At 35.3% G+C, this 27,819-nt stretch overlaps 1 protein-coding gene across 1 annotated transcript; it reads right to left on the bottom strand.

Annotated features, from left to right (window-relative positions):
* Positions 1-6,435: 6,435 nt before the first annotated feature.
* On the bottom strand, positions 6,436-27,399 carry LOC123539666 (peroxisomal acyl-coenzyme A oxidase 1-like). Its single transcript, XM_053526373.1, has 14 exons — positions 26,998-27,399; positions 24,928-25,090; positions 21,553-21,713; positions 21,077-21,184; positions 20,398-20,517; positions 17,612-17,727; positions 16,023-16,192; positions 14,297-14,459; positions 13,660-13,850; positions 9,410-9,562; positions 8,862-8,967; positions 7,914-8,060; positions 7,529-7,735; positions 6,436-7,092 (listed from the first exon to the last, which is right to left on the bottom strand). The coding sequence occupies exons 1-14, from the start codon at positions 27,110-27,112 to the stop codon at positions 7,012-7,014; spliced, it is 2,001 nt and encodes a 666-aa protein (XP_053382348.1). The 5' UTR covers positions 27,113-27,399; the 3' UTR covers positions 6,436-7,011.
* Between the last annotated feature and the right edge of the window lie 420 nt (positions 27,400-27,819).

The raw sequence follows: 27,819 nt of genomic DNA, 5'->3' as shown, positions 1-27,819 counted from the left end.
CCAGGGAAGTTCAAGCAAGTTTTTGTGTAACGTTGAAATAGCTATAAACACGCGTTGTTTTTCTAATTATTGAAAAAATGTGGCCAGTACAAAATGGAAGATAAATTACCACTTGTTTGATATCCATAGTACACATTTACCGCACTGTGTGTTTTAGGCATGAAATGCGCGATTGAAACGGGTTAGTATATTTTCCCGTTCATGACCATGGTTCTTATAGAATACCTAGGGGTAGGGTATAACACGTACGGAGGCATTTTCTTTCTGATCTGGTGCCAGTGGCACGCCCAAGCGTTAATATGTAAGGGGCTAAATATTGATGTGAAAGTTTGATGTGTTGAAAATATGATCTTATGTTTCCGGTGTGTTCATCGGTGCTAGAATATAAGCTTCTTTCATTGACTGCAGATGGAAATAGCCTACACGGCTCGGAGGTAACTGTTTAGGCGGTAACGAGGAACTGCCGAGTTACCGCGTAAGCAATTACCACCGAGACGAATATTCCCACCTACACATGCAACCGTGTAGAATAATATCTTTGAATAAAAGTGTGAACAGTGACACTCTTGTAATATCCTTCATTTTCTAAACCTTTAATATGTCAAAATGAATTTAATTGTAACCATGTGTATAACATAACAGCCTCCTGATTTAGTTTGCAAATCCGGAATTTTCGCAAACTCAGCTACCATTATTTTTGTTTTAGCGTCTAACAATATTTCAGGTCTGGCCGTTTCCTTTTATACCTAAAAGATGAATTCTAGAGACGATTTCAAAGTCAGCCAACCCGTGGGATATTTCTTTCTCCCAGCGGGCTTTTTGCGAACCCTTAGAAGACCCCATGTGTTTTTCTCCCATCTTACGAATTGCGGGAGCAAACCCCCATGGGGTTTTAATAAAATTTCTGAAATTCATTTTTTATCGCTTGTAAGCATTCCATAGTCTCTAATAGTGCGATTTCCAATCTCAAACCTGAAAATAAGCGTTTTGAAAGTCTCCCGCGGGACAAGTAGTTCTAGCGGATCTCCCGCGTCTAGTTCAGAAACGCTCTTGGTGAGAGAGTAACATTCCACTGCTGAGAAAAAGATGAGTTATTCTAAGATTTATCAGGTAAGTCCAAGGACGTTTTCCACATATAACGGTATTCACAAGTGTCACATGAAATATTGTAGACTACACTGCAACTGTATTCCTTGTCTGAGTCAAAAATCACAGTTCTGTCACACTTTCTGCTATGTTGAGAAATAATTTCTATCAGGTTTTGAACTGCGGATGATGATGTAAGAATGAGATTTTCATCACAGCTCGGCATCGAACATGACTGATTGATATGTATTTTCTCTTTATCTGCACATTTAGAGTTCAGAGATTCTAAGTACAACGACAACGCCGAATCAATAATTTGTAAAACAGTTTTCGATTATCAACCGCCTTAATGCGTTGGAGAGTAGATTGTAACTTCTCATAGTCAGATTCCAACCTATACAAGCTGTGTTTGATTTCGTTTTGGTGTTGATTCTAATGTATCAAGATAGCTCCTAGAAGTATAGATAGAAGAAGGCCTTATTCTTTTCGACGTACAGTCGATTGAATGTAGACTTCTCCTGGGCGTTGACACAGAAGCAGTCCGATTTCTTATCGGAGTCATAAGTGTTGGTGCCACATTGAGAGGTGGTATGTCGGATAGTGAAGATTCCATTGTAATATTGATTGTAGACTTATAAGTTTGGTAAACTTTTCAAGAATAAAACATCATATCTTACATTGCCTATTTTATATACTACTTTTCATTATTGTGTAATAAGGGGTAATAAACATCTTCAAAAAGATACATGCCAATTTGGCAAAAACAACATTACCCTGAAAAGTGCGAAAACTTTGTGTAATGTCAATTTGAAAGTTGAATTTCCTTTTTGCATTAGCCTGACTCCATTCCTGTAGCATTCATTTGAAGTAGAAACATTAATAATTATGGCTAATGAAAAGACTACCCTTGAAGTGAATGATGAACAAAAATCAGCAATCATGATATTTCTACAAATGAGCAACTGGCAATCAGATATTTCCAGTGCAGATATTTCAATGTCATCAAATGGTAATCGTTTTGATTGACTCGTCTTTGTAGGACATTTTTTCTGAAGAGATAAAATTTGTTAATATATATCTCATATTTATTGATTAACTGTTTTACAATAAAATACACTTCTTATCTTCTATATCATCTTTATAACAATTAATGACACATTTATTTGGTTGAATGACTTTACAAATATACATGTAATGACCAAAGCCTGTATATTGAATGACCCCTGTTTATTGGAACCATACTGTGAGAGCCATTGGCTCTCTTCCACTGTGCCACTGAATACAGAAACCTCTTGGCCCACTGCCAAAAACTAGTCTTTTAAGCATACAAAACACACATGGGAGAAACCAGATATTTACTGCGAGCCCAGTACTACCTTAAGTGGCACAGATGTGGCACAGATGTTTCTATTACTAATACGTGCGCAACATCTGCACGTGTATAAGAACAGAACAGAACATAGAATTTATTTGTATAAAAAAACATCTGCGCACGTATTAAGTAATATATGCACACATAATAGATATATATCGCGTACGCGATAGTAAGCCAGTCACCGGCGATTTCCAAGATGGTGAGTGATTCATGCTGAGATGTTTTTTTCTTTTTTTTAAATTTTCATACGTGCGAGGATGTTTTTTTTTCCTACTAAATTAGTAAGTGCGTAGATGTTTTAAATAGTACAAATACGTGTGCACTTAAGAGCTTATACGTCCACCAGAAATAATTATTACGTTTGCACTCATTACTTAGAAATACTTTGTGCACATGTAGTAACTATAGTACGTGCAAACGCATTTGTATGAAACTCATTAATCTATGCCCCTCCCTCCCGCCATCCCCGCCCCCCACTCCCCGTGCCACCGTATATACCACTTCGTTCGATATTTTAAAGATCATTACTGCTATAAAACGAAAAAGTGCAAAACACCTCCAGTTTTTGTTATCACCTATATTTTCGGATTGATGACTTTTCATTTTAATTCACCAACAGAGCAGACAGCCTAGTCCGCGCCCGCTTCTAGTGCAGGAGCTCCTGGGTTTAATCTCCGGCCGTGCCATACCAAAAACGTGAAAAATGGTACCAGTAGCTCCCTTACTTGGTGCTCAGCATTAAAAGAGAAGCAGACGTCTCTTCTCTCATACTGGAGTGGACGCAATGGTCCAGTGTAAACAGTCTAACTACGAAACCAGAGCTCGTGAGTTAAATCCCCCGTTTCTCCAACTAAGTAACTAACATTTGAATAAGAGTCCCGTGTATGGGTACTTTAAACCTGGTACGTAAATAACCAGGGAAGCTTCTGGATTTTGAGCGTCTTCTATATCTTGAACTATCCTTCCGCGAACATTTCAATGAGCTGTCGTGCGTACGATCGCGTCAAAGCGGCTCATCATTTTACATAAAAGAATTATTAACTAGTGCTAGTTGCGTTGCTCATGGATTTGGGAATAACATCAGAGTTCCAGCAGAAGTGAGATACAGCAAAGGACAAAGGCAGCTGCCTTGGGGCACACTGAATTCAAGCTGGTGGTCTGATGAATATGCATTGTTGATATTAACCATACAACTACGAGGCTCTAAGTAGGAGTCTACCCATTGCAGAGCTGTTTCACAGACACCATACTGTGTTTTTAGAACATCTAGCAGAATGTCGTGACCGAAAGTGTCAAATGCCGCACTTAAGTCAATTTCAAATAAGGCCGTGAATTTCTGTTTCTTCATACCACTAAGAAGATCAGTAACTAACCGAGGCAGCATATACAGAGGAGTGATATTTCTTATATGGTGTAAGGTTATCGGTAGCCGAGGTAGTTCTAGGCTCTGATTTCAGTGAAATATATTAGGTGGTCAGTAATTTAACCAAGGTTGTTCTAGACTCAGATTTGATCTGTGAATGCTTCAAGGTGATCGGCAGCCAAAGTTATTCTATGCTCATATTTCAGTGAATGTTATTTGGTGACCCGCAGCCAATATTGTTCTAGGCTCATATCACAGTGAATAGCTATATAGTGTCACTGAGGTCGGCAGCCAATGTTGTTCTAGTCTCAGATGTCGGAGAGTTGTTTGTAGTAGAGCAACTGTGTTCTTTACAGTGATAGGATAGATCATGGACAAGAAACCTGCTGGCTATGCTAAAGACATTTATTTTACAACAGTGGAATGGGACTTGCTGGAAATAAGCCACATACTGAAGAGGCAAAGTTATTTCAATGCACTTATTTTATTACACAAAAGATTTCTGTTACTGAACGTTTGTAATTCCCGCGAACCCTTAAGTAACTCGTTTTACAATCTGAGTTACCACCTTTTTGTTAAAATGGTGAGGACATATGTAAATTTTGATTTTGAATAGTTACCTTTAGTTTAACGTTAACATCCTCCTCTCGGATTTGGCTAGACCTTAAAGTAATGATAAATGAAGCAGGTATGTAAAACAAGTCAGGTCTTGAAACTGCGACTATATGGTATACTGAAATATGTTTTGCCAGGTCTTTGGAAAGGACACTGCAGGCAACTGTTTTAAAGGCACTCGCTACAGTTTTTCCGGACGGGTCGATATTTACCCCAACACCGTGCCAATTTGGTTGTGTTTCTAATCGATGTAGCACACTACAGAGTTGGAGCGGTTTTCTGCGCATGTCCGGAAGTGATTATCTCATGTCGCGTACGGCAAAAATTCGCAAAATATTGTATGTTCGCATGCATTTAATGTAAAATATGTATAATATACTGAGTAAATGTTAGGGTAAGTATCACCATGGTTACAAAATATATACATTTAAAGTACATTTAGTTCAAATTGCTTCAATCCGACATATACTGGAGTCTGTAATTTATACCAGCGAATCAACTCTGCATTGAGTCACAGCTGTTTCTAATCCCGTACCATACCCATACCGTACATCCGTATTCGTAAACTATAGGTTTTGTTCGGAGAAAGGCGGAAACTTTCATCGTTCTATGACATCAAAATGCTTTAGAAACACCTTAAAATCCGCTTATTAAGAAATCTGCCGTTTGATAATTTGATTCTTATATCTCTAAGCCATTTGCTCAAACACTGAAAGCGTATTTCGTACCAACCTGCGTTGTATAAATGCCCGCCACACCCCACCTCGTTGAAATTTGATTTAAGCGAAATCTAATATGGTGACCTATAATTTTTCTTTTTGTTTTAGATTAGGTAGACATTACCAAAGGTATGTGCAGAGTTTGATTAAATTCTATTATGTGAAACAAATAGCAGAAGTACCAACTTAAAATTGACAAAAATAGCCCTTGGGTCTGCTGAACAAGTATTCCTTTCTTTACAAAATCATTTTCTTTTGATTGTTCTTTTCAAATAGATATATTGTTTTCCGTTATAAAAATGCTTAGATATCAAATTTGTGCTGATTATTGTACTTTACTGAAATATATTTTAGGATTATATAAATTTTGAAAAATGTTCAAAATAGCACCATATCTAGGGGCAAATTAGATTGAAACAAAGCCGGTGACCTAGTATTTTTATTTCATTTTTCAACACATCATAATATGATCTTTTAATACAAAAATTTCAGCAAAATCTAGTATTGAGAAAAGAAATTACGAAACTGTAGCGAGCGTCCTTAAAGTATGAAAGTAAAATTTTCTATTCTATGTATATGATGTTACGGCTTTTGCAGAAGAGCTATGTCTTTACAAGAAGTATTGATTAAATGCAGTTTTTAACCCGTAAAGCTATTCATATAAAAGTAATTTTCTCATTGAGATTTCATATCTACTCGGATTTAGGAGCACATTCTGGTTGGTGGTAGTTGGGTGGAATGTTTTAACGTACATACTGCTCACACAAAAATATAACTAATTATTTCTTAATAACAATAAACATCATTTGAGCTCCTATTCAGTAATTCATATTTATAATTTAATGTGAGTTTTAGGAAAAGCATAGTGACAAATATCGGTAGCTCAATATGTATATGCATAGCCACAGAGGGATAATGCCCCAACCAGTGATTTAATTGATTACTTCTTCACAAGGGCCAGATCAACTTGTACAAAAAAACGGGGCTGTTATCAATTAGGACCAAACTCACGACCCCATAATCCTTATATCTACGCTGTCCCTACTGTACTAAGAGAAGGGGGTTGGAGGGAACATGGAGTTCCGTTGGATGAATATACCGCAATTAAGCACAATAATCGCTTTGACCGAGTCTGTTTATGTGAGGTAATGAAATGTGCAACACCAAATTGGGGTCTCTAGCACCGGTTTAAGCGGATTTGTACAATGGCAAAAGTCCAACACTGAGTGGAGAGGTTGGGAATGTGCGGGAATTCTCATAAACAAAAGAAAACGACATATAAGGTTATAATTATTGTATAAATTACTGTATAATCAACATGTATTTTATTCAAAACACTTTTATATACACGTAACATACATGGTAAACAGTTAAACTTGATTGTTTTTTTTTTGTTGTTTCGCTATTTAAAGAAACATTGTATGTACATTTTAAGATAGGCACATTTGTAAGCGCATATATAGTTCAACATGATGACACATGTCATATATTTCATGGCACACTTAATTCAGCTTAAGGTATAACTGGATATAACTTGATAGCTGTATTTAATGAAAGACACCCTGATGTCATGTGATGTCGATGATGATAATGAATACTTATATTAAGTTTGAAGCAAACCTGTCCAGTAAGAACATAGATAAAGTACATCATCATTTATGAACGCACAAAGGCATAATTCATTTTACATGTTTTCCTGAAGCAACAATTTACAACATAGCAATTCATAATTTAATTTGTTCAATAGGCATCCATATAATACCAAACCTTCTCCATGGCACAGTTCTTTATAAATATATACTTTGACTCAAAACACACAAAAAACAAATTAAGATTTTCAAATGTTCTCTTCCCTACAACCTAGCAGCCGGCGAATCAAACTTGAGTTTGCCTTCCATCAATGGTTTTAGAGTAGTAGTGTATGTATCATGTACCTGAAAGTAGAAAATAAATAAAAGGAGCATGACAATAATTAGCGTCTGTCGGAAAAAAACTACACAACTGTTTGTAATGACACATAACATTTAAAAAAATACAAGTACTGACCTAACTGAATCTTTTGAAACTTTTTAACTGCCATTTAAATAATTTTACACGAGATATATATAAATATATATATATAGAACTGTAAATGTCAGATGGATAAATTGTTAGTATCACATTTAACTTCTACGCATACTAATGTTGTTTTTTTTCTCAGTAGCATATGCATTTGAGCTGGTAGCATATTTATCAAGCTTACCACTGAAATTGTGTTACACCTTAGTTTAGAATAAAATGTATTTATCGACATACGAGTATCCCGAATATGTTAGACGTAACTGTTAATAATGATAAACAACTCAAAGTTGCGACCTGTATTATATTTACCTCTTCTTTGTTGAGCGGTGAAGTTTTGGCATATTCATACAGGGCTTCGTATACTTTGCCATCGTAACGTCCGATACAGCTTTGCAAGATTTTGTCGGAATAGTCAAAAGCGTCAACGAGGGCAACAGCGTTTGGTCGAATTTCAGCAAGCAATGAAAGTGTTTTGTTCAGGATCATATCAGCTTGTTGACCATCCAAGAAACCATCCTGGTAGAGAATAACAAGAAATGTGTATGTAATGATTATCCTGTAATAATAATGGTGGAATGTTCCAATACTACTTTGTGTCCTTCATTTTTCATTATACAATGGAACTTACAATCTGACATACATGTTTAGACCTATAAATGTTGCATTTAACAGGTAATATGAAACAATACAAAACCTGTATAAACTCTCCTAGTCTCTCGTTGATTCCATAGACAGCAAAAAGTTTGCATAACGCCTCGAGAACTCGTGCAACAGAATGGTCAAAGTCGGGTCTGTTCACTACACCACTAAACAGTTTCACCACGTACGCTTGGGTGTGAGCCTAATGTGTAAAATGTTGAGTTTATATAAGCCTCGGAAAGGTATTACAAGAAATGTATCGTGAAATTTTTAACAAAAAATGAAAACAATCATGGATTCGCATCGCTGAACATAAATTTTAGCATGACTACTTGTGATTTTTTTGTAAACCTTAAGAAGAAACAAAGAAAAGAAATTTTAATGTTTATGGACATATTCTTTGCCTATCAGCTGAGACAGGAAAAATTATAGACGACTTACTCCATTAACAACGAAGTTTTAAATAACAACACAGACGTTCAGAACAGAGACAGAACTGGTAGCCATTATACGATATTGCATTGAAATATACTTGATCTTACATTCGTTTTCATAAAAATACTATATAATTTATTTCGAAAGTTTAACAAAAATGTACACCTTAAACTCAAGCAAGATGTTGAAAAACGTTTCCCCTAAAAGCATGTAATACAATGGTAAAACGGTAAATGTACTGTAAAACAGAGCCCCTTCAAACCAGTCCAATTTAAACAAGACCCCTCTCTAAACTGGACATTTCGAACAGTCCATAATATATAGTGGACCCCTGTCCCAAACAAAAAAGCGAACAAATGAATAGTTCTGACGTTTTCGTTTCTTCCCACAGGACATTAGATACTTACCACAATGAAGCGTAAATAGGACCCGTCTTACACATTGTTATTCTCCTAACTTTCATCATTTTGTATTATGATTATAATTTTAAATTTGGAGGTAAACAATACACAGTGGATAATGGAAATAAATAAGTACTATTCAAACTGAAATTTCTTAAATGATGTACCTTTGCGGCTGTGACCAATGGCACTCCACATTTATTTCTAGCCTCCTCTATAGGCATTCCTCCTTTTACCAATGCCTGTAGTCTGGAAGCTGCAACCTTGATTAATCTGAATTGAAATTCGAAGTCATTGTTTCGTCAATTGAAATTTGAGGTCACTGTTTCGTCAAAAATCATTTAAAGTGACAACCTTTTCACATAATTACAATAGTAGTTAGTTAAAGAAAGATCACTAATTGACTTCCGACCCAGTGACTGGAGAGGATTCGGTAGGCAGATGAGCACGCGGCAAATTCTAATTTCTATTCATTCAAAATGACTGGCCTTGTACAAAAGGCGTGACACTATAATATATACCGACTTTACTTTAATTTTTATATATCTAATGATATAACTACATTGTATATCTATAAATATAATGTACTTATAACATTAAAAATAAAAATAGATTAGGTTTTATTATATGTGTAACGATGCTGCAAAAATGATTAGTAAAAGATTTAGCGAATTGAATAAGCACGATATATTTGAGAAAAATAAATACACTGTACCTAGCCGCGGTGTGTTCATACGCCTCAATCAGGTCTGACATTTTGAGAGCATCATTCAGTGCACTTCTCTGCTTGACTGGATTGTTGAGATAGGACATAAACCCTACAAGTTTCTGTCCTCTGGCTGCCTGGGCATACTGTTTTACTAAATACCTGTGACATAATATTTATGTTGATAAAATATTATATAAAAGGTATTGTATATACATTTCCTACTGCATTATATGAAAGGAATGTATCTACACTACATATGATGGTATTGTATGTAAATTTGCCCCTGCAAGGAATAGCCAGATATGAGAGATATCGTATATGCATTTGTTTCTGTAATATATTAAAGGTACTGTTCAAACACTAGGTATCTGCAATATATGAGAGATTTTGTACATACATTAGATATCTGCAATATATGAGAGGTATTGTATTTACAATAGATATCTGCAACATATGAGAGATACTATATACACTAGATATCTGCAATATATGAGAGATATTGTATATACACTAGATGTCTGCAATATATGAGAGATACTGTATTAACACTAGATATCTGCAATATATGAGAGATACTGTATATGCACTAGATATCTGCAATATATGAGAGATATTGTACATACAATAAATACACTAGATATCTGCAATATATGAGAGATACTGTATATACAATAGATATCTGCAACATATGAGAGATACTATATACACTAGATATCTGCAATATATGAGAGATATTGTATATACACTAGATATCCGCAATATATGAGAGATATTGTATATACACTAGACATCTGTTTATACACTAGATACAGCAATATACGAAAGATATTGTATATATACTTGATATCTGCAATATATGAGAGATATTGTATATACACTAGATATCTGCAGTATATGAGATATTGTATATGCACTAGATATCTGCACTATATGAGAGATACTGTATATGCAGTAGATATCTGCAGTATATGAGAGATATTGTATATGCACTAGATATCTGCAGTATATGAGAGATATTGTATGTGCACTAGATATCTGCAATATATGAGCACTAGATATCTGCAATACATGAGAGATATTGTATATGCACTAGATGTCTGCAGTATATGAGAGATATTGTATATGCACTAAATATCTGCAGTATATGAGAGATATTGTATATGCACTAAATATCTGCAATATATGAGACATATTGTACATGCACTAGATACCTGCAGTATATGAGAGATATTGTATATGCACTAGATATCTGCAGTATATGAGAGATATTGTATATGCACTAGATACATGCAGTATATGAGAGATATTGTATATGCACTAGATACCTGCAGTATATGAGAGATATTGTATATGCACTAGATACCTGCAGTATATGAGAGATATTGTATATACACTAGATATCTGCAATATATGAAAGATCTTGTATACACACTACTAGATACCTGCAGTATATGAGAGATAATGTATATACACTAGATACCTGCAGTATATGAGAGATCTTGTATATGCACTAGATACCTGCAGTATATGGGAGATATTGTATATACACTAGATACCTGCAGCATATGAGAGATATTGTATATACACTATATATCTGCAGTATATGAGAGATATTGCAATATATGAGAGATATTGTATATACACTAGATATCTGCAATATGTGTGGTATTGCATATCACTATGATTGCTTATGTAGGACGTATCGTTATGTTGTGTTGGTGTGCATGCAGCTTTTGTATCACATTCTAATGTGTCGTTCTGGTGTCTGCGCTAAACGTTCCATAATGATATTTTTAAAGTTTTGCCTGTCGTTTTGTCACATGTGCCTACACAATAAGTCCAAAGTAATAACGTGACATAATGAAATAAAGTACGCGACAGAACAAAACATTTTGCTAAGCATTGGCGTGTGCGCCTTAACAACATTTTCGTTTTGGCGTGTTGGTGGGCGAGCTAAGATGAAAGGCAATGTTTTGTTATGTCGCGTTGGCGAGCTTGCGACTATGTAGCAACACGAGATAATGCAACGTTTTGTTTCATTCTTGTAAGTGTGCCAATACAACAAAATGTAAATCTTTGTAAATGGTATACACGCATTCACGAAAGAACATAACATTTCAATTCGTCTTGGCGTGTGCGCCAACACAAAACTTTTGTTGACGGCGCACGTACCAAGACAAAATGAATTTTTTTCTTCTGTCGTGTTCTCTTTTTTTCTTTTTCGTTATGTCGCATTGTTTGTTTCTTTTTGTCACGTTGGTGCGAGCACCAAAGACACAAAACTTTCAAAGTTTTCTTATGTCGCGTTGGGTGCCGTGCCAGGGCGACAAAACGAAATGTGCTACATAAACCGCAAGCAAGCAAGTACGTCATAACGAAATGTCCTAAATCAACCACCATAATATCAGGGGTTAGGACGTAAATGGTGTCTTTCAGTGGTTTAAGGTATTGGACCCCTAATAGTAATGTTTAAGAAATGGCATTTGCTTGGTATATTCTTAAAGTTGACCATGTTTGACACTGTGTTGCAAATTTTAAACAACTTTTACCGTGCCATTTTTTGTAAATTTTGTATAACTTATGGTATTTCCTCACGCTCAATCGGGTAAATATGGCGGACTTTGTTGACAAATCGTCACCCTAGGGCGGATATTTGCCAAGTAAGTGAGTTTTGCTTTTACTTTCGATACATTGCATGCGTGCATTCTGCGACAACGCCATTTATCTCCTCCCGACAATTTACCCTGAACGCTTTATACGGAGATAAATAGTTCGTATCCTGCTCAGGTCCACTTTTCCAACGAATTTTGTAAAAAACAGTACAAGTTCGGCCAACTCTATGACAGCCAAAGCTTTAGAATTATCAGTTCTTACTAGCGACTGCACAGCACAAGTGCAAGAACCTTATATTGCCGATTTTTTTCTTGTTTACGCCGATTTCAGTATCTTACAGGGAACTTTAAAACAATTTGGTCTCTATTCGGGTCACTCTGTACTGTGTAAGAGTTACTAGTATGATACCAATCTAGTGTACAAGAAAGTCGCCACAAAACATTTCGATAGCCGAACCGTTTTCAGTTGTGACTTTTCATATTTGCAAGCTAGCATTTCACAAGGATGATTTTCTTTGTTGTGTTGTACTGAATTACACAATATGTGCGTAAATGTAAGTACATGCAAAATGCAATCTGTAATTGTGAATAGATTATGGCATTTACACGTTGGAATAGTAAATTGTGATTACCACGTATCGTGATGTTCTGTTTGATACATATAAGTGTCGTTTCCCAATTGCGGGTTTAGTACTTATAACATTGGACCTCTATTCACAATTCCTGATTGCATTTAGCATGTAATTACATTTACGCAGATTTTATGTAATTCAATACAACACAATGAAATAAATCATCCTTTGTTAGATTGTCTTATGAACTGCTAGCTTTCCTTGTACATTGGAATGGTATCTTTCTAGTAACTCTAACACAGTACAAAGTGACCCGGAGAGGTACCAAATTGTTTTAAAGTTCCCCGTAAGATACTGAAATCGGCTTTAAGAAGAAAAAAAAACGGCAATAAAATGTTCTTGCACTTGTGCTGTGCAGTCGTAAGTAAGAATTAATAATTCTAAAGCCTTGGCTTTCATAGATTTGTTCGAACTTTACAAAAGTCGCTGGAAAGTGGACTTGAGCAGGACATGAACTACACTGACGAGATATGAAAACGCAATAAACGTACGTTTTACTACACAAAGCATCAACTTGAAATGTTCAACACATACACATCTCGATACTCTACATCCATATTGTTAAATCTTTTTAATCAGCACAACAGACAATATATGAGAGGTATTGCATATATTTTAGATACTAGTTTCCCCTACTATATGAAATATTCTTTATGCATTTTTCTCATTGCTGAAAACGGACATTTTGTTCGGCAATCATATCGGCACATTTTGAAAGCTTCATAAATTATTGATAAGCAGATACTGTATACACGTCTTCGTTTGTTACAGAGAAACTTTTATAAAAGTACGATTTTACCGTCCTTTAGCAATCAAACAACATATAAGAATTACTAAAGTTCCACGAGGCTTTAAATAAACGAATGATATGCCCGAATAGATATTATACATAATTACTTGATTAGAAAAAAGAACACTTCGTTTAATACTGCACATGAGCGGTGGTCTAAGCTGTACGTTATTATGCAGACCAAGAGACTTGTGGCAAAACGGTAAATTGTTTTATACACACCTAGCACATTGTAGATACATGACAGTGTTCTCTCCTTCGTATGTACATGCAGGTGTGATATATGTCCAGATTTTTGGGATACCACTGGCATGTGAGTAACCATGTCCTCCACATGCTCTACGTAATTTGTCTATACCATTACTTGTGACCTCTGCGGAAAATGCTTTTAAGCCAGCAGCTAGACCATGAAGCTGTAAAAAATATTAATCCGGATTAATTTTCATACACTGAACTTAAGATATTGTCACCGATTTGTTTTTATAATTATTGGGAAATACTGACACAATTCTACCTATTTATCAAATTAATGCAAACGTAACAAACAGGACGGAATTATTTTTTAAGGACGCCTTTACCTAAGTTTTGATATTCAAGAACAAATCAATGTCAAACAATGACCTTTTTTCTTCTAATATGCATTTTTCATGTTACCTTGAAATCTAAACATATTAGAGCCACGCATTATTTGTAAGACTGTGAGTAGTTATTTTATCAAAATATCCAGATATACACTCTTTCTTTTTGCTGCAAAAGCAAAGCAAAGTATCATAGAAATCAATGTTATAAAATAAGGGGTTTTTTTTCCAATGAATACTGATTTAGCAAAGTTATCAAATGTAGGGAAAAAATTTGTCACCGCAGCCATCTCATCCAGGATTCCCTTCTCCATATCTGCATTTATTCTGATGTATTCCTTTAACATCATATTTCCACTAAAGATGAACGCATACGCTGCAGCCAACAAGGGGAATATTTTCTCTTGTTGTGTCTGATAGTCTATCACTTGGGGCTCTTCGCCACTGAAAGCAAAACAAGAAACATCAGGTTCCTTCTTTGTCTTCCGTCACTAATTTGGAATTAAATGTTTAGTACATTTTAGCCAGGGAGCCAAAAATGCGAAAAGTGCCTAGAAATGGAATTTAGTAGTCCGGTCATGATATAGTCAGTTTCCATAATTGATTTAAGTTTTACGGCGCACAAACACATAATAGGTTATATGGCACCAAAATACATATTATGAAAATATACATATTATGAAAATGCAATGTCTTGTGGATTAGAAAAATTGGGCCTGCAAAATGAACGCTCTTGCGAAATTCATGAATTATTAGGGGTGATAACTCTGTACAGTTGGATTTTTTAAAAGTTTTAAAATGTCATTTCATTGAAGAAAACATTACAAATCTTTCCTGAAATCAGTTCAAATATGTATTTTCAACATTAGTATTGCATATAAGGTGCAAGCTATAAAATTACGCAAAAGTATTAGTTTCAGACAGAATTAAGCTAAATTTGACACTTTGAATACAAGGAAATAAAATAAAATATCAATGTTAACATTACAGTATGAAAACATTACCTTTAGAAAAGCTCTCCTTTCTTAAAATCATTTATTATAACCGCTGCAAAAATATGCGTTGGACTTGAAAATTATCTAAATACCCTAGTTCAATTTTGTCCACGCAATACGAAAATCAGGGGTATTCTAGTTACCCCACCCACTTTATATAATGCAAAAATGGTGTAATAAAACTTTCAACCATTAACCGAATAGAAATACACTTTTGATTCCATATACAACCTATGCTATTTTTTGACAAGTTAAAAAAAGATAGGAGATAATTTAAAGTTTTTAAGCTAAATAAGGTATGACAAAATATGTATTTGGTAGCCGATAATTAGAATAAACAACCCGTTAATTATGATTTGATCAAATACAAGCAAAACTATCAAATTGTACTAAATTCTATATATGCAAACTTATTTTTTTTAATACTCTCTGTGTTTGATAGTCTATCACTTGGGGCTCTTCGACAAACAACACTATCATCTTTTGTCTTCCAGCACTAATTTGGAAAGATTTTATACATTCGTTTATAAAATAATTAAAGACCGCGTTTTTATCGTCTGTTTATCACCGCTCAGATGACAGATGCACAGGAATTGAACCACCAGTGTGTAAAGCCAGCGTGCTTGAATATCCAAATATCTGAGTGATGAATCGTGTTAAATCAAACTCTAAACTATGTAAAGGCCTTGAATATTTGTCAATATACAACACTTCACTTTATTCTTTGTTTTAACTGAAAGAATAACCAAACCGTGTTTTATATAATAAGTTTTAATCACTGTATTTGAGTATTTGTACCATCGCTTCAACGACGTTAATTGTTGTTAATATTATTTTTAACTGTTCCAGATGAATGAAGTTAAAGATGAGGACATACTTGTTTTTCACAAATGCAAAACAAGACTTAACTCATATTTTGATAAGTAGCATTGGAGACTTTAGCAGCTGCGTTTAGTACATTTCATAACAGACTGTAATATTCATATGGACAATACAAGTGTCAGTAACCTACCCTGGTCTTATTTCAGTCTGTCGTCGGACAGCACTGTATCTTGTTGTTATCACACAGGCTTGAGCCAGTGACTTCGCACACTGTCCAACAATTAATGCACGAACAAAAACCATTGTGCCATAAGCCAATCTAGGGGTCTCTGGTGCTGTATATGTACCATCTCTCTCAACCTTTATGTATTATTGCAAAATAAATTCAAATATAGAGCTGCAAATACCTTATACTGTGAAATCATTTAAATTCGCTGGCATGAAATTTCGCGCAAACGTGAGGAAGGACTGTTTCGCGCTGGCTTTAATTCGCGCATTTTCAATTTTAGCAATAAAAAATATAATAAAAAATAATAATAGCGCGGTCTTAAATTCGCGCATCGGTCCTAGCGCGAAATACGCGAAAATTCGTCCTACGCGAATAAAAATGATTTCACAGTAAATTATTCTGCAAGCAACATTCAAATAATTATAGCTATAATAATAATAATAATAATAATAATAATAATCGAGAGTTCGATCCTTGGGCGAGGCGTATGTTCTCCGTGACGATTTGATAAAAGACATTGTGTCTGAAATTATTTGTCATCCACCTCTGATTCATGTGGGGAAGTGGCAGTGACTTGCGGAGAACGGGTTTGTACTGGTACATAATCTTGGAACACTGCTTGGGTTAAATGTCCCCGTTACATAACGGAAATGCTGTTGAAAAACGGCGTTATACAGAAAACAAACAAGTTATAACAATTGTTATTATTATTATTAATATTATTATCATTATTATTATTATTATTATAACATAACACAGGGAATGTTACATATTAAGATTGAATCTTATTTATAATATGGCTTCCGGAAATAAATGAAATAACTTGTCTAATTCAGCCTTATCAATTTTAAGGTTAATCGAGTTTGAATATCGAGGCAGACAGACAGGCATACAGACAGACAAGCTCTGATACAGTTTAGTAGGAGGGGTAGGGTTGGTGCTTTAGTCACGCAAAAACAAAAAAGGACATATGGTTGCACTCAAGCTTTAATGATGGAGATTCATGTTGTCCGTCCGGGCATTACTGCAGACACGGACTGGCACCGAGCCGCCGATCTTTCGTAAGCCAGCTGGAAGCTTCCGCATCATTATACAAAGACACAGAAAGAGAGAAAGAGTGAGATATGTCTGAAGAAAGTATAATTCCTTTAAAAGAGGCATAGCAGTGGCGTTGGAAAAGTTGAGTTTTGCAATAAGTAATAAAAATGACTATTTGGTGCTTTAAAAAACTGCCAATGAGAACTTTGTGATCCTGTAGGAAAACACTCACCTAGCGGTTTTCAAATGATCACAACTGCATGGGAAATAGAATATTGATGTATTGTTTCTTACTTTTAAGTATACTAGTACCCGTAGGTTCTCATCAATTCATACCATGTAATTCATTAATCCTTACCATCTTTATATTATATCAGAAAAGTTTACACCATTCAATTCCATGCATAATAAATCTAACGGAGACAAATACAGACTGTTTTCCACAAGTTGGTATGACAAAACACTGGCAGTCAGTTTTTCAATGAAATAACATGCAAATCCTCAAGCTATACCTTGGCATATCTGGACAGTAAACTTTCTCTCGGAATCCGAACATTGTCAAATTTTAGATATCCATTGTCCTGCGCATTAAATCCCAACTTGTTTCCAATATCTCCCGCAGACACTCCTAGGATATAATGTAAAGTCTTCGTTTCACATTCAGAGTAAATATTACATTAGCAAAGATTAAATACTTCAGGTATTGTTTTAAGAAATATTCTTCAGGTGTCATGTCGTAAGAAAGCGTAAGGGTTTCAGATGCCTTGCCTTTTGAAAAGGTTTCAGGTGCTATGTCTTTCGAAAAAGTTTCAAGTGCTATGTCTTTCGAAAAGGTTTCAGGTGCTATGTTTTTCGAAAACGTTTCAGGTCTGAATGTCTTTATATCACGTGTGGTGTCTCTAGAAAGGTTTTCAGGTGTGATGTCTTTAGATAGGGTTTCAGGTATGATGTCTTAGAAAGGGTTTCAGGGGCTAAGCCATTGGTAAGGGTTTCAGGTGCTATGAGATTTCCGTTATGATTATTCAGCTGTCATATTTTCAATTTTAATACAAGATCCATTAAATGTTACCTGAATCAAGTCTAGTCCTTCGGTGTCACAAAACGCGAAAATGTTTGTATCTAAAAGTAAACTGAACACGTCACTGAGGCCCGAAAAAGGGTACGTAAATTTAACGTTTTAAGCGTGTTGCTGGGCCCAGAAATCAGACAGTAGGAAAACGCTAATTATTGTCATTTCTGTCTCGCAGAATCACTTTTAGGTCGGTATTAATGATAAAAAGACATGTTTACCTTGTTTACATTCAACTATTAATGTTTGATATAAGGCTGTCGAGAGTTAAAAACACAATTTTTTTAAATAATGGTCATTATCTTTTGGAAAAATGTATTTAAGCCTGGCACTATCTACCCGTTTTATCATTTTAAAACATGCAATTTCCTCGTCTGCATTTAGCAAATTGTAGATGAGTACCCCTTGAATAATGTTGGGGCCTCAAAACAAGTATTCGCATGCGCACTGAAAGCATATGCAACTTCTCCCCAGCGAAAGCTGTCAAAACATTCCGTGAACAAATGTAAAAAATCCAGTTCTGTAAGTTTTACTAACCGATTTGCAATTGTTGCAGTAGATGTTGCACATAATGCAAGAGTCTGTGTACTTGTCAACAAATGATCAAAAAGAATGCCGAAATAAGCTTTTACGTTGTTTCAGGTGTGATGTCTTTTGAAAGGGGTTCAGATAATATGTCTTGATAATTGGGTTTCAGATGTTTTGACTCAGAACGGGTCTCTAGCGCTGTATCTTTTATAGGGGTCTCATGTGTTATGTCACTAGAAAGGGTTTCATGTGTTATGACTTGTTAAAGGATTTCAGGTGATGTGTAATTAGAAGTGGTTTCGAGTGCTGTGTCTTAAGAAAGGGTTCCAGTTGCCTGGTCATTCAAAGAGCTTGCAGGTGTGATGTCTTTAGAATGGTTTCAGATACTATGCCTTTCGAAAAGGTTTAAGATATGATGTTATTAAGATGTTTCCTGGTGATGTCTTTAGAAAAATTATCAAGAGCTGTGTCTTCAGCAAGATTTCAAGAGCCATGTGTTTCATGAATTATGTGTAAAGAAAAGTTTTCAGGTGCTCTTGTTTTTAAACAGTTTTCAAAGGCTATGTGTTTTGAAAAGGGTTTAGAAGCTATATATATAAGGGTTTAGCTGCTATGTTTTTAAAAAGATTATAGGAGTAATGTATTTAAAAAGGGTTACAAATGTTATTCCTTTTAAAAAAATTCATGGACTTCGTCTTTAGAGAGAATTTCCGGAGCTATGTCATCCGAAAAAGTTTCCGGAGAAATGTCTCTTATAAAGGTTTCTTGGGCTATGTCTTTTGATTGGTTTCTGGTATGATGTCTTTAAAAAGGATTATAGCTGCTTCGTCTTTCGAAAGGGTTTCAGCTGTGATGTCTTTAGAAAGAATTAAAAGAAGCTACAACTTTCAAAACGATTTCAGGTGTGAAGTTTTTAGAAAAGATTATATTTGCCATATTTTTCGAGTTTCAAGTGTGACGCTCTTAGAAAAGATTTCAGGCGTGTTTTTTTTTGAAAGGCTTAGAGAAGCTACGTCTTCCGAAATGGTTTCGTGTGCGATGTCGTTAGAAAGGATTAAAGGAGTTATGTCTTTCGAAAGGGTCTCAGTTGTGATGTTTCTATAAAGGACTATAAATGCTATGTCAATCAAAGGGTTTCATTTGTGATGTCTTCAGAAAGGATTATAGTTGCTATGTCTTTCGAAATGGTTTCATGTGTGATGTCTCTAGAAAGACTTATACAGTACAACCTCTCCAGAGCGGACCTCTCTTAAGCAAAAACCTCTCTATAACAACATCGTCAAAATTTCTCAAAGCTGAAATATACTATCAGATTTACCTCTCCAGAACAACAACCTCTACATAACAGTCAATATTTATATCTCCCAAAGGGTGTTGCTCTACAGAGGTTGCACTATATATGCTACTTCTTTTGAAGGGGTTTCAGGTGTGATGTCTCAAGGAAGAATTATATATGCTATGAAGGATCGTTGGAAAGGGTGCTATATGTTTCTAAAAGAATTCAGGAGCTGTATCTTTAGAAAAGGCTTTAATTTTTATGTCTTTCAAAATGGTTTCAGGAGCTGTGTCTAGATAAATGTTCAATTGTTTTTGTCTTAATAAAAGGTTTCAGGAGTAATACCTTTAGAAATGGTTTCAGGAGAAATGCCTTTAAAAAGTGCTTTATTTCTTTCTTAAACTGATAGATCTATTTTAACCCACCTGGTAATAACCTGTTGTCCTTCAAACTTCTTATCTGCAAGATAAATGCTTGAATACCGTGACACTTTCCCTTGCTGTATAACTGAGCCATCAGTACCACGTGGTTACATGTATTTCCCACTGAAATGTATGAGACAGAATACTTGAATTATTAGGCAACTTAAAGGCTCATAATGCTTTTGTATAAAATCTGGCTGCCACATTTTCCGTTATGAACATAAAATACGTCAATTTCTTGTTAAATCTTATTTCTGATAAATGCTTTCTTAACATTTGTCGAAGGTTGGAATATTGTTGAATACACTAGAATGTATTATTGATTCTATAGTTTTTATTACCTGCCTTTATGGCTCTAACTATAACAGTTCATTTTCAATATTAAAAATAGTGTTTTTCTAACCATGTAATTACGCATAACATCTATTTGGAAAGCTGTTTATATTTTAAGATAAAAATTTAAAGCATTATGGGCCTTTAAGAGATGAACCAGTCATTGCCACTTATGCAGGAATTGGCGTGTAAAACCAACAAATATACAAAGTGCTATCTAAATTACTTTTAAGACAGATATTATTTAATATTGACGTTTAATCGATACATAACGAAATGATTACTCGTTCAAACAAGCAAAATCTGGCGAAACTTCTTCTTTATATAAACGAAAGCAATACTTATATACATGCAGCAGGCCAGTATTTAATAGACGACACGGTTGGACTATTTATGACGAATTCTTCTGTCTTTGCATCATATGTAGCTGTTGTTTCCAACCCACGAATGAATGTTCCTGAAATTAAAGACCATGATTATATGTCCGTTCTCTGTAAAGGACCAAACCAACTGAACTCACAGACCACGTATATGTTTGCCTTTATTAACAACAAATAATGATCACGTGTAAAAATAAAACGAACTGGAATAGCCGAGCATACAGCTTATATACCGTTGTATTAGTTCCATTGAGCTGCAGTCGCTAAGTTCTCTCATGAACAGTTTTGTCTTATCCAAAGCTGACGTGCTTTATATGTGCTGTTCCATAAATTTGTATGGAGCTCATTTTTCCCACTACCTGTTTAAAATTGTAGGTGTTAAGTGCAATGATTACCCTAAAAATACTAAATCATACGTATAGCACGGCATATATTTCAGCCTTACCGTGACCCATTTCTGTCTGAGCATAGGTTCCTATAATCTTGTACTGCTTGGCAGGTTCTACATACTTTGCGACTTGTTCTCTGGTTCCCAGTTTCTCGATTGTAGGTATAAACATAGTCCGATGAACACCAAGTGGGTTACCCTCATGCCCTGAGCCTGCCCTGTAATGAACAAATTATACCTGACGTTAACGCCAATGCCCTGAGCCTGTATCACCCATTAGATTACCCTTATCCCAAGTACCTACCCTATAATAACAAAATTAGAATTCGACAAAGTACATGCTTATTTTTATATACAATGCAGTTATACATACATTATACTTGGCACCAATGAGATATTATCACTTCTTTGTGAAACATTTACATGTATCTACATGTACTATTATGTGGATAATTTAGAAATAAATATTGTTTTATTCTAGCTCTAATACAAAGTTTAATGTATTTTCATTCTTGCCGTCGATAAAAAATAGGGTTATCATAATAGTAGCTCGATCTGGGATGCTGTATTCGGCTGAGTGAATTTTTGCCAGATCGGATCCCACGAGGCGCGCAAGCGCCGAGTGTAATCCGACCTTACAAAATCCCCGAGATAATGACCATTCTATTATATACCTCCACCTTTTTGTTTGTTGTTTTGTTATTGAACGAAATCTTTAATGTTTATCGAAATTGAAATGGAACTTACTGAAGTTTTTTATATGCGTTATTTATAGAACTGTGTCAGTTCATGCATATTAATGAAAGTCGCCCGGCAACATACAATATAAAAGGTACAATACGGAATTTGTTCTGCCTGTTCATATTTACTTGTGAAATACAAGCCGACTTTTTTTACAGAATTTAAATAGTAATAATAAATTGTTATTCACACACAGGGCAGAGTTATTTACTAGGACAATAACATTGCTGATCTGAAAAAATCTTACTGTAGTACAGACTTTTTTACTTAACTGTAACGATAATTTGCTATGTTTTTAAACATCGGTATTAAGACTAGTGCTTAAAATCTCCGGGACTTTACGGAAGAGAAGTAGTGCTTGCTGAAAGGTATTTACTGACTCGGTATTTAGAAACACTCACTATGTTTGTCATGGCCACGTCTTTCTCCTAAGCACATACGCTTGGAAGTCATATAGTAAAAAATTATTAAAGGGATATCTGCCTACACTTCATATCTGTTTCTTGGAGGGATCTAGCTTGTATGAACTTGAGCTAGGACAAAAACAGAAGAAAATACCTGCATATATTTAAATTTTCCCTCTTCTATATTAATGCTTGACACAGCCTGGAGGTCGAACCAGGTCGGAACGTTCCAGATATTGGCCAAAAAAGTTAGGCCAGTCTTCACGTCATGCATGGTTCATTGCCATGCATATATATTTTGTACTTGTATTCATATTATTATTATACCAGATTTATATAGCGCCGTTTTCATGATAAACACATTCAAATGCGCTTTACATAGCACAAAGGCAGTCACTCCTAAATTCATCCTCTATTAGTACAGACAGAGAGCGATCTGACCAGATGGACAAAGCGAGCGAAAGCTTCAAGAACAGAGACAGGGAGAAATCCTTTAGATACAGGACTGTCCGGCTAACTTAGCCTAGCTTTAGACCGTCTGCAAATAGACCGTCTGGTTCTTTAACGTGCCCTGTGTATAACACCGATACCAGCGAAGTTGCCTTTCTTGGGAAGAACCAGTACTAGCCTCTTAGTTAGGCAGGAGAAATTTCTAGTGCCTGCAACGGCCCCCGAGCCTCTAGATTGACAGTCAAACGTGTTACACTAGACCATCGGGCCACCTAGACACCAACTTGAGTAAACTGTATTTGTAGTGGGGTGTCTCTACTCACTGACGTTAGCCAGTAATATTGAGATCCTGTATGAGTTTGTTCAAGTAAGTACTTACTCGCTGACGTAAGCCTGGCCTATGAGTTCTATGAACTTGCTAACGCTAGCCTGTTGTAGAAAGTCACTGAGGTTGAGATCTCATATGGCTTTGATCAAGTAAGTATTTACTCGTTGACATAAGCCTGTTCTAAAACGTCAGTTGTGCTGAGTTCAAGATTGCATGATTTATTCAAGTAAGAACTTACTCGTTTACGTAAGCCTGTTCTAAATCGTCGGTTGTGCTGAGTTCAAGATTGCATCATTTATTTAAGTACTTACTCGTTGACGTAAACCTGTTCTAAAACGTCAGTTGTGTTGAGTTAAAGATTGCATGATTTATTCAAGTACTTACTCGTTGACGTAAGCCTGTTCTATAAAGTCATTAGTGTTGAGCTTTTGCATGATTTATTCAAGTAAGTACTTACTCGTTTACGTAAGCCTGTTCTAAAACGTCAGTTGTGTTGAGTTCAAGATTGCATGATTTATTTAAGTACTTACTCGTTGACGTAAACCTGTTCTAAAACGTCAGTTGTGTTGAGTTCAAGATTGCATGATTTATTCAAGTACTTACTCGTTGACGTAAGCCTGTTCTATAAAGTCATTAGTGTTGAGATTTTGCATGATTTATTCAAGTAGGTACTTATTCGTTTATGTAAACCTGTTCTAAAACGTCAGTTGTGTTGAGTTCAAGATTGCATGATTTATTTAAGTACTTACTCGTTGACGTAAGCCTGTTCTAAAACGTCAGTTGTGTGGAGTTCAAGATTGCATAGTATTTCTATTTAAGTACTTACTCGTTGACGTAAACCTGTTCTTAAACGTCAGTTGTGTTGAGTTCAAGATTGCGTGATTTATTTAAGAAATAATATATCTCATCGGTGATTTGTCGCTGAATAAATCACTGTTTGAAGTTCAGATGCGAAGGAATTATATCACGAGGGCGTAGCCCGAGTGATATAATGCTACGCATCTGAACGACAAACAGTGATTTATTCAAGAGCAAATCACTAAATGAGATATATTATTTCGATTCTAACACGTTATCAAGGACTTTAAAGTACACCTTGTCGGCATGTATTAGATATTTGCCCGTTTTCAATCGGGTTCTTTTCCAGCGCGCCGTTACGCCGCTTGACGCTATGACGTAATAGTTGTGACGTCAGAACAGTGAATTGTTGTTAAATAAATCACTGGCTCCAGCCTTCTTTGTTTAATAGGAAAATGAATCGGATCGTGTTAGAATCAAGTACTTACTCGTTGACGTAAGCCTGTTCTAAAACGTCAGTTGTGTTGAGTTCAAGATTGCATGATTCATTCCAGTAAGTACTTACTAGTTGACGTAAACCTGTTCTAAAACGTCAGTTGTGTTGAGTTCAAGATTGCATGATTTATTTAAGTACTTACTCGTTGACGTAAACCTGTTCTATAAAGTCATAAGTGTTGAGTTTTTGCATGATTTATTCAAGTAAGTACTTACTCGCTGATGAAAGCCTGTTCTGTAAACTCGGTAATGTTGAGATCCTGCATAAGTTTGTTCAAGTAAACATTTTTCTTGATAGCAGTGTCATACTGCTGAACACGAGTTCTATTCCACCATGGCGGGAATGAGTTCAAGTACTTGTCTTCGAAAATTATATTTTCTGCGAGTAAATAAAAAAGTGAAAACAGTTTGATAAAGTCAGAAAACGTTATATATTCTGGACGAGGTGCGCTTCTTTAAAATGTCGGGTGCCTTCTTAGAGAAGAAGTAGGGTTAAAACAAAACGAACAAGGGAAAATGCAATACAGCAAAATCTGTTTCATCGTTCTTGAAATACAGCGACAAATCAAACTTAAAACAAATAAATGTTGGAGTTACTTGGACTACATGCTGAAATGATACAAACAAAAGTTTGTAGCAGACAGAGGGACAAATGCTGAAATGGTACAAAAAATGCTTGTATCAGTTAGAGGACTATTGCTGAACTGATGCAAAGAATGTTTTGTGCAATTAGAGGGAATAATGATACAAATGAAAGTTTGTTGCAGCTAGAGGGACTGATGCCAAACTGATGCAAAGAATGTTTGTGCAATTAGAGGGTCTGATGATACAAATGAATGTTTGTTGCAGCTAGAGGGACTGATGCTGAAACGATACAAACGAATGTTTGTTGCAGCTAGAGGGACTGATGCTGAAACGATACAAACGAATGTTTGTTGCAGCTAGAGGGACTGATGCTGAAACGATACAAACGAATGTTTGTTGCAGCTAGAGGGACTGATGCTGAAACGATACAAACGAGTGTTTGTTGCAGCTAGAGGGACTGATGTTGAAACGATACAAACGAACGTTTGTTGCAGCTAGAGGGACTGATGCTGAAACGATACAAACCAATGTATGTTGCAGCTAGAGGGACTGATGCTGAAACGATACAAACGAATGTTTGTTGCAGTTAGAGGGACTGATGCTGACATGATACAAACGAATGTTTGTTGCATTTAGAGGGACTGATGCTGAAACGATACAAATGAATGTTTGCTGCAGTTAGAGGGACTGATGTTGAAACGATACAAACGAACGTTTGTTGCAGCTAGAGGGACTGATGCTGAAACGATACAAACGAATGTATGTTGCAGCTAGAGGGACTGATGCTGAAACGATACAAACGAATGTTTGTTGCAGTTATGGATACAGATGCTGAAACGATACAAACGAATGTTTGTTGCAGTTAGAGGGACTGATGCTGAACGAACAAACGAATGTTGTTGCAGTTAGAGGATGATGCTGAAACGATACAAACGATTTAGTTGCAGTTAGAGGATGATGCTGAAACGATACAACGAATGTTTGTTGCACTAAGGATGATGTGAAACGTACGAACAAAGTTTATGAGTAAGGATACTGTACTGAAACGAAACGAACAAATGTTTGTGCGTTAGAGATGATGGAAGATAACGATGTTTGTTGCTTAGAGGGATGATCGAAACGATACAGAATTTGCTGCAGTGAGGACTGATGTGCGCACCAAAGATTAAAAATGATAGATTTACTGCAGTTGTTGAATCGCAATTTCAATGTAGTAACTAGATAAAATACGCTCAGAGAACGCAGATTACAAAAAAATTATTAAGATCTATAAAACATGTATTTCTAGTTTGTAGTAGGTATCTATGTTCTTTCATATAAATTGGAAAATATGTCATAAAATGTTGGCAAAATGTGATAAGCAACCTTTAATGGAAAGTCTTAAAATCAAAAACAAGTGAGTATGTGAATGAAAATGGATTATTGTTTATGATTTTATGAAGTATTGAGGTTTTTACATTTATAATCACATGGCATTAATTAGTAATTACTTTGCACTACGTGTAAAGAACTTGGTACATCATATAATAAAACACACATATAATAGAAGATTTTCACGACTAGAGAGGACAGTTCCGGTAGTTCTTAAGTGAGTTCCATTATTAATGGACAATCTTACACTAATCAAAACTGTCCTGAATTGCAATATTTAAGCTTTTATTTCTTGTCTCTTTACATAGTTACAAAATTAACACAACTCACGTAAATATCTCCGACGTCTAACCATTTTCTTGCCACCATACACTACTTCTGTTAGCTTTTCTGTGTCGAAGGTAGCCGACTGTCTTTCCTTCTGTATGTCTGGATTCACTGCCATTTTCCCAGTTTACTGTCCAGCTTCTGAACATCTATCTCTAACTAACTCGACAGCTCTATGTCACTTCCTTTTTTATTATAACGAATAAATAAGGCCTAACTATTTAATTCACGTTTCAGAAGAATGGGTTTGAAAACAAAAACTCAGATATGTTTAAATGATATCATATCTGAATGCAGCAGTCAATTAACGTCAATAAATTCAATAAACAATTCTTAATTTTTAATTTAACTAAAATTTATTTCCAAAAGTAATGTAGAAATGGCACAAGGTATTAATACAAGTAGACTAAAATACAATAAATACCTTTTTTAACCTAAGTAAACAGTTATCTTTCTTAACCGTATAGAGGCCTGTATTTTAACCGAGAGTTTAAGTTAAAATCCAGGTCGTCACTTGTAAGATATGTTAAAGTGCAAGGTATGTATAATGGAAAACTGTTTCTTGACACGAATAATGGGTAATGGAATACATTTTTGGTGTATTTAAAATAGGTTCTTGCATACCGGACTTGGGTTTCCGGTTAGAATATATATATATAAGATTCTTCCACTGATTGCAGATGGGCTCGAAGGTTACTGTTATATATATATATATATAAGATTCTTCCACTGATTGCAGATAGGCTCGAAGGTTACTGTTAGAATATATATATATATATATATATATAATATTATATATATATATATATATTATATATATATATA

The sequence above is a fragment of the Mercenaria mercenaria genome, chromosome 16, assembly GCF_021730395.1.
Source record: "Mercenaria mercenaria strain notata chromosome 16, MADL_Memer_1, whole genome shotgun sequence".
Classification (NCBI taxonomy): Eukaryota; Metazoa; Mollusca; class Bivalvia; order Venerida; family Veneridae; genus Mercenaria; species Mercenaria mercenaria.
The sequence above is the reverse complement of the archived record's forward strand: the minus strand, read 5'-3'. Positions and strand labels throughout refer to the sequence as shown.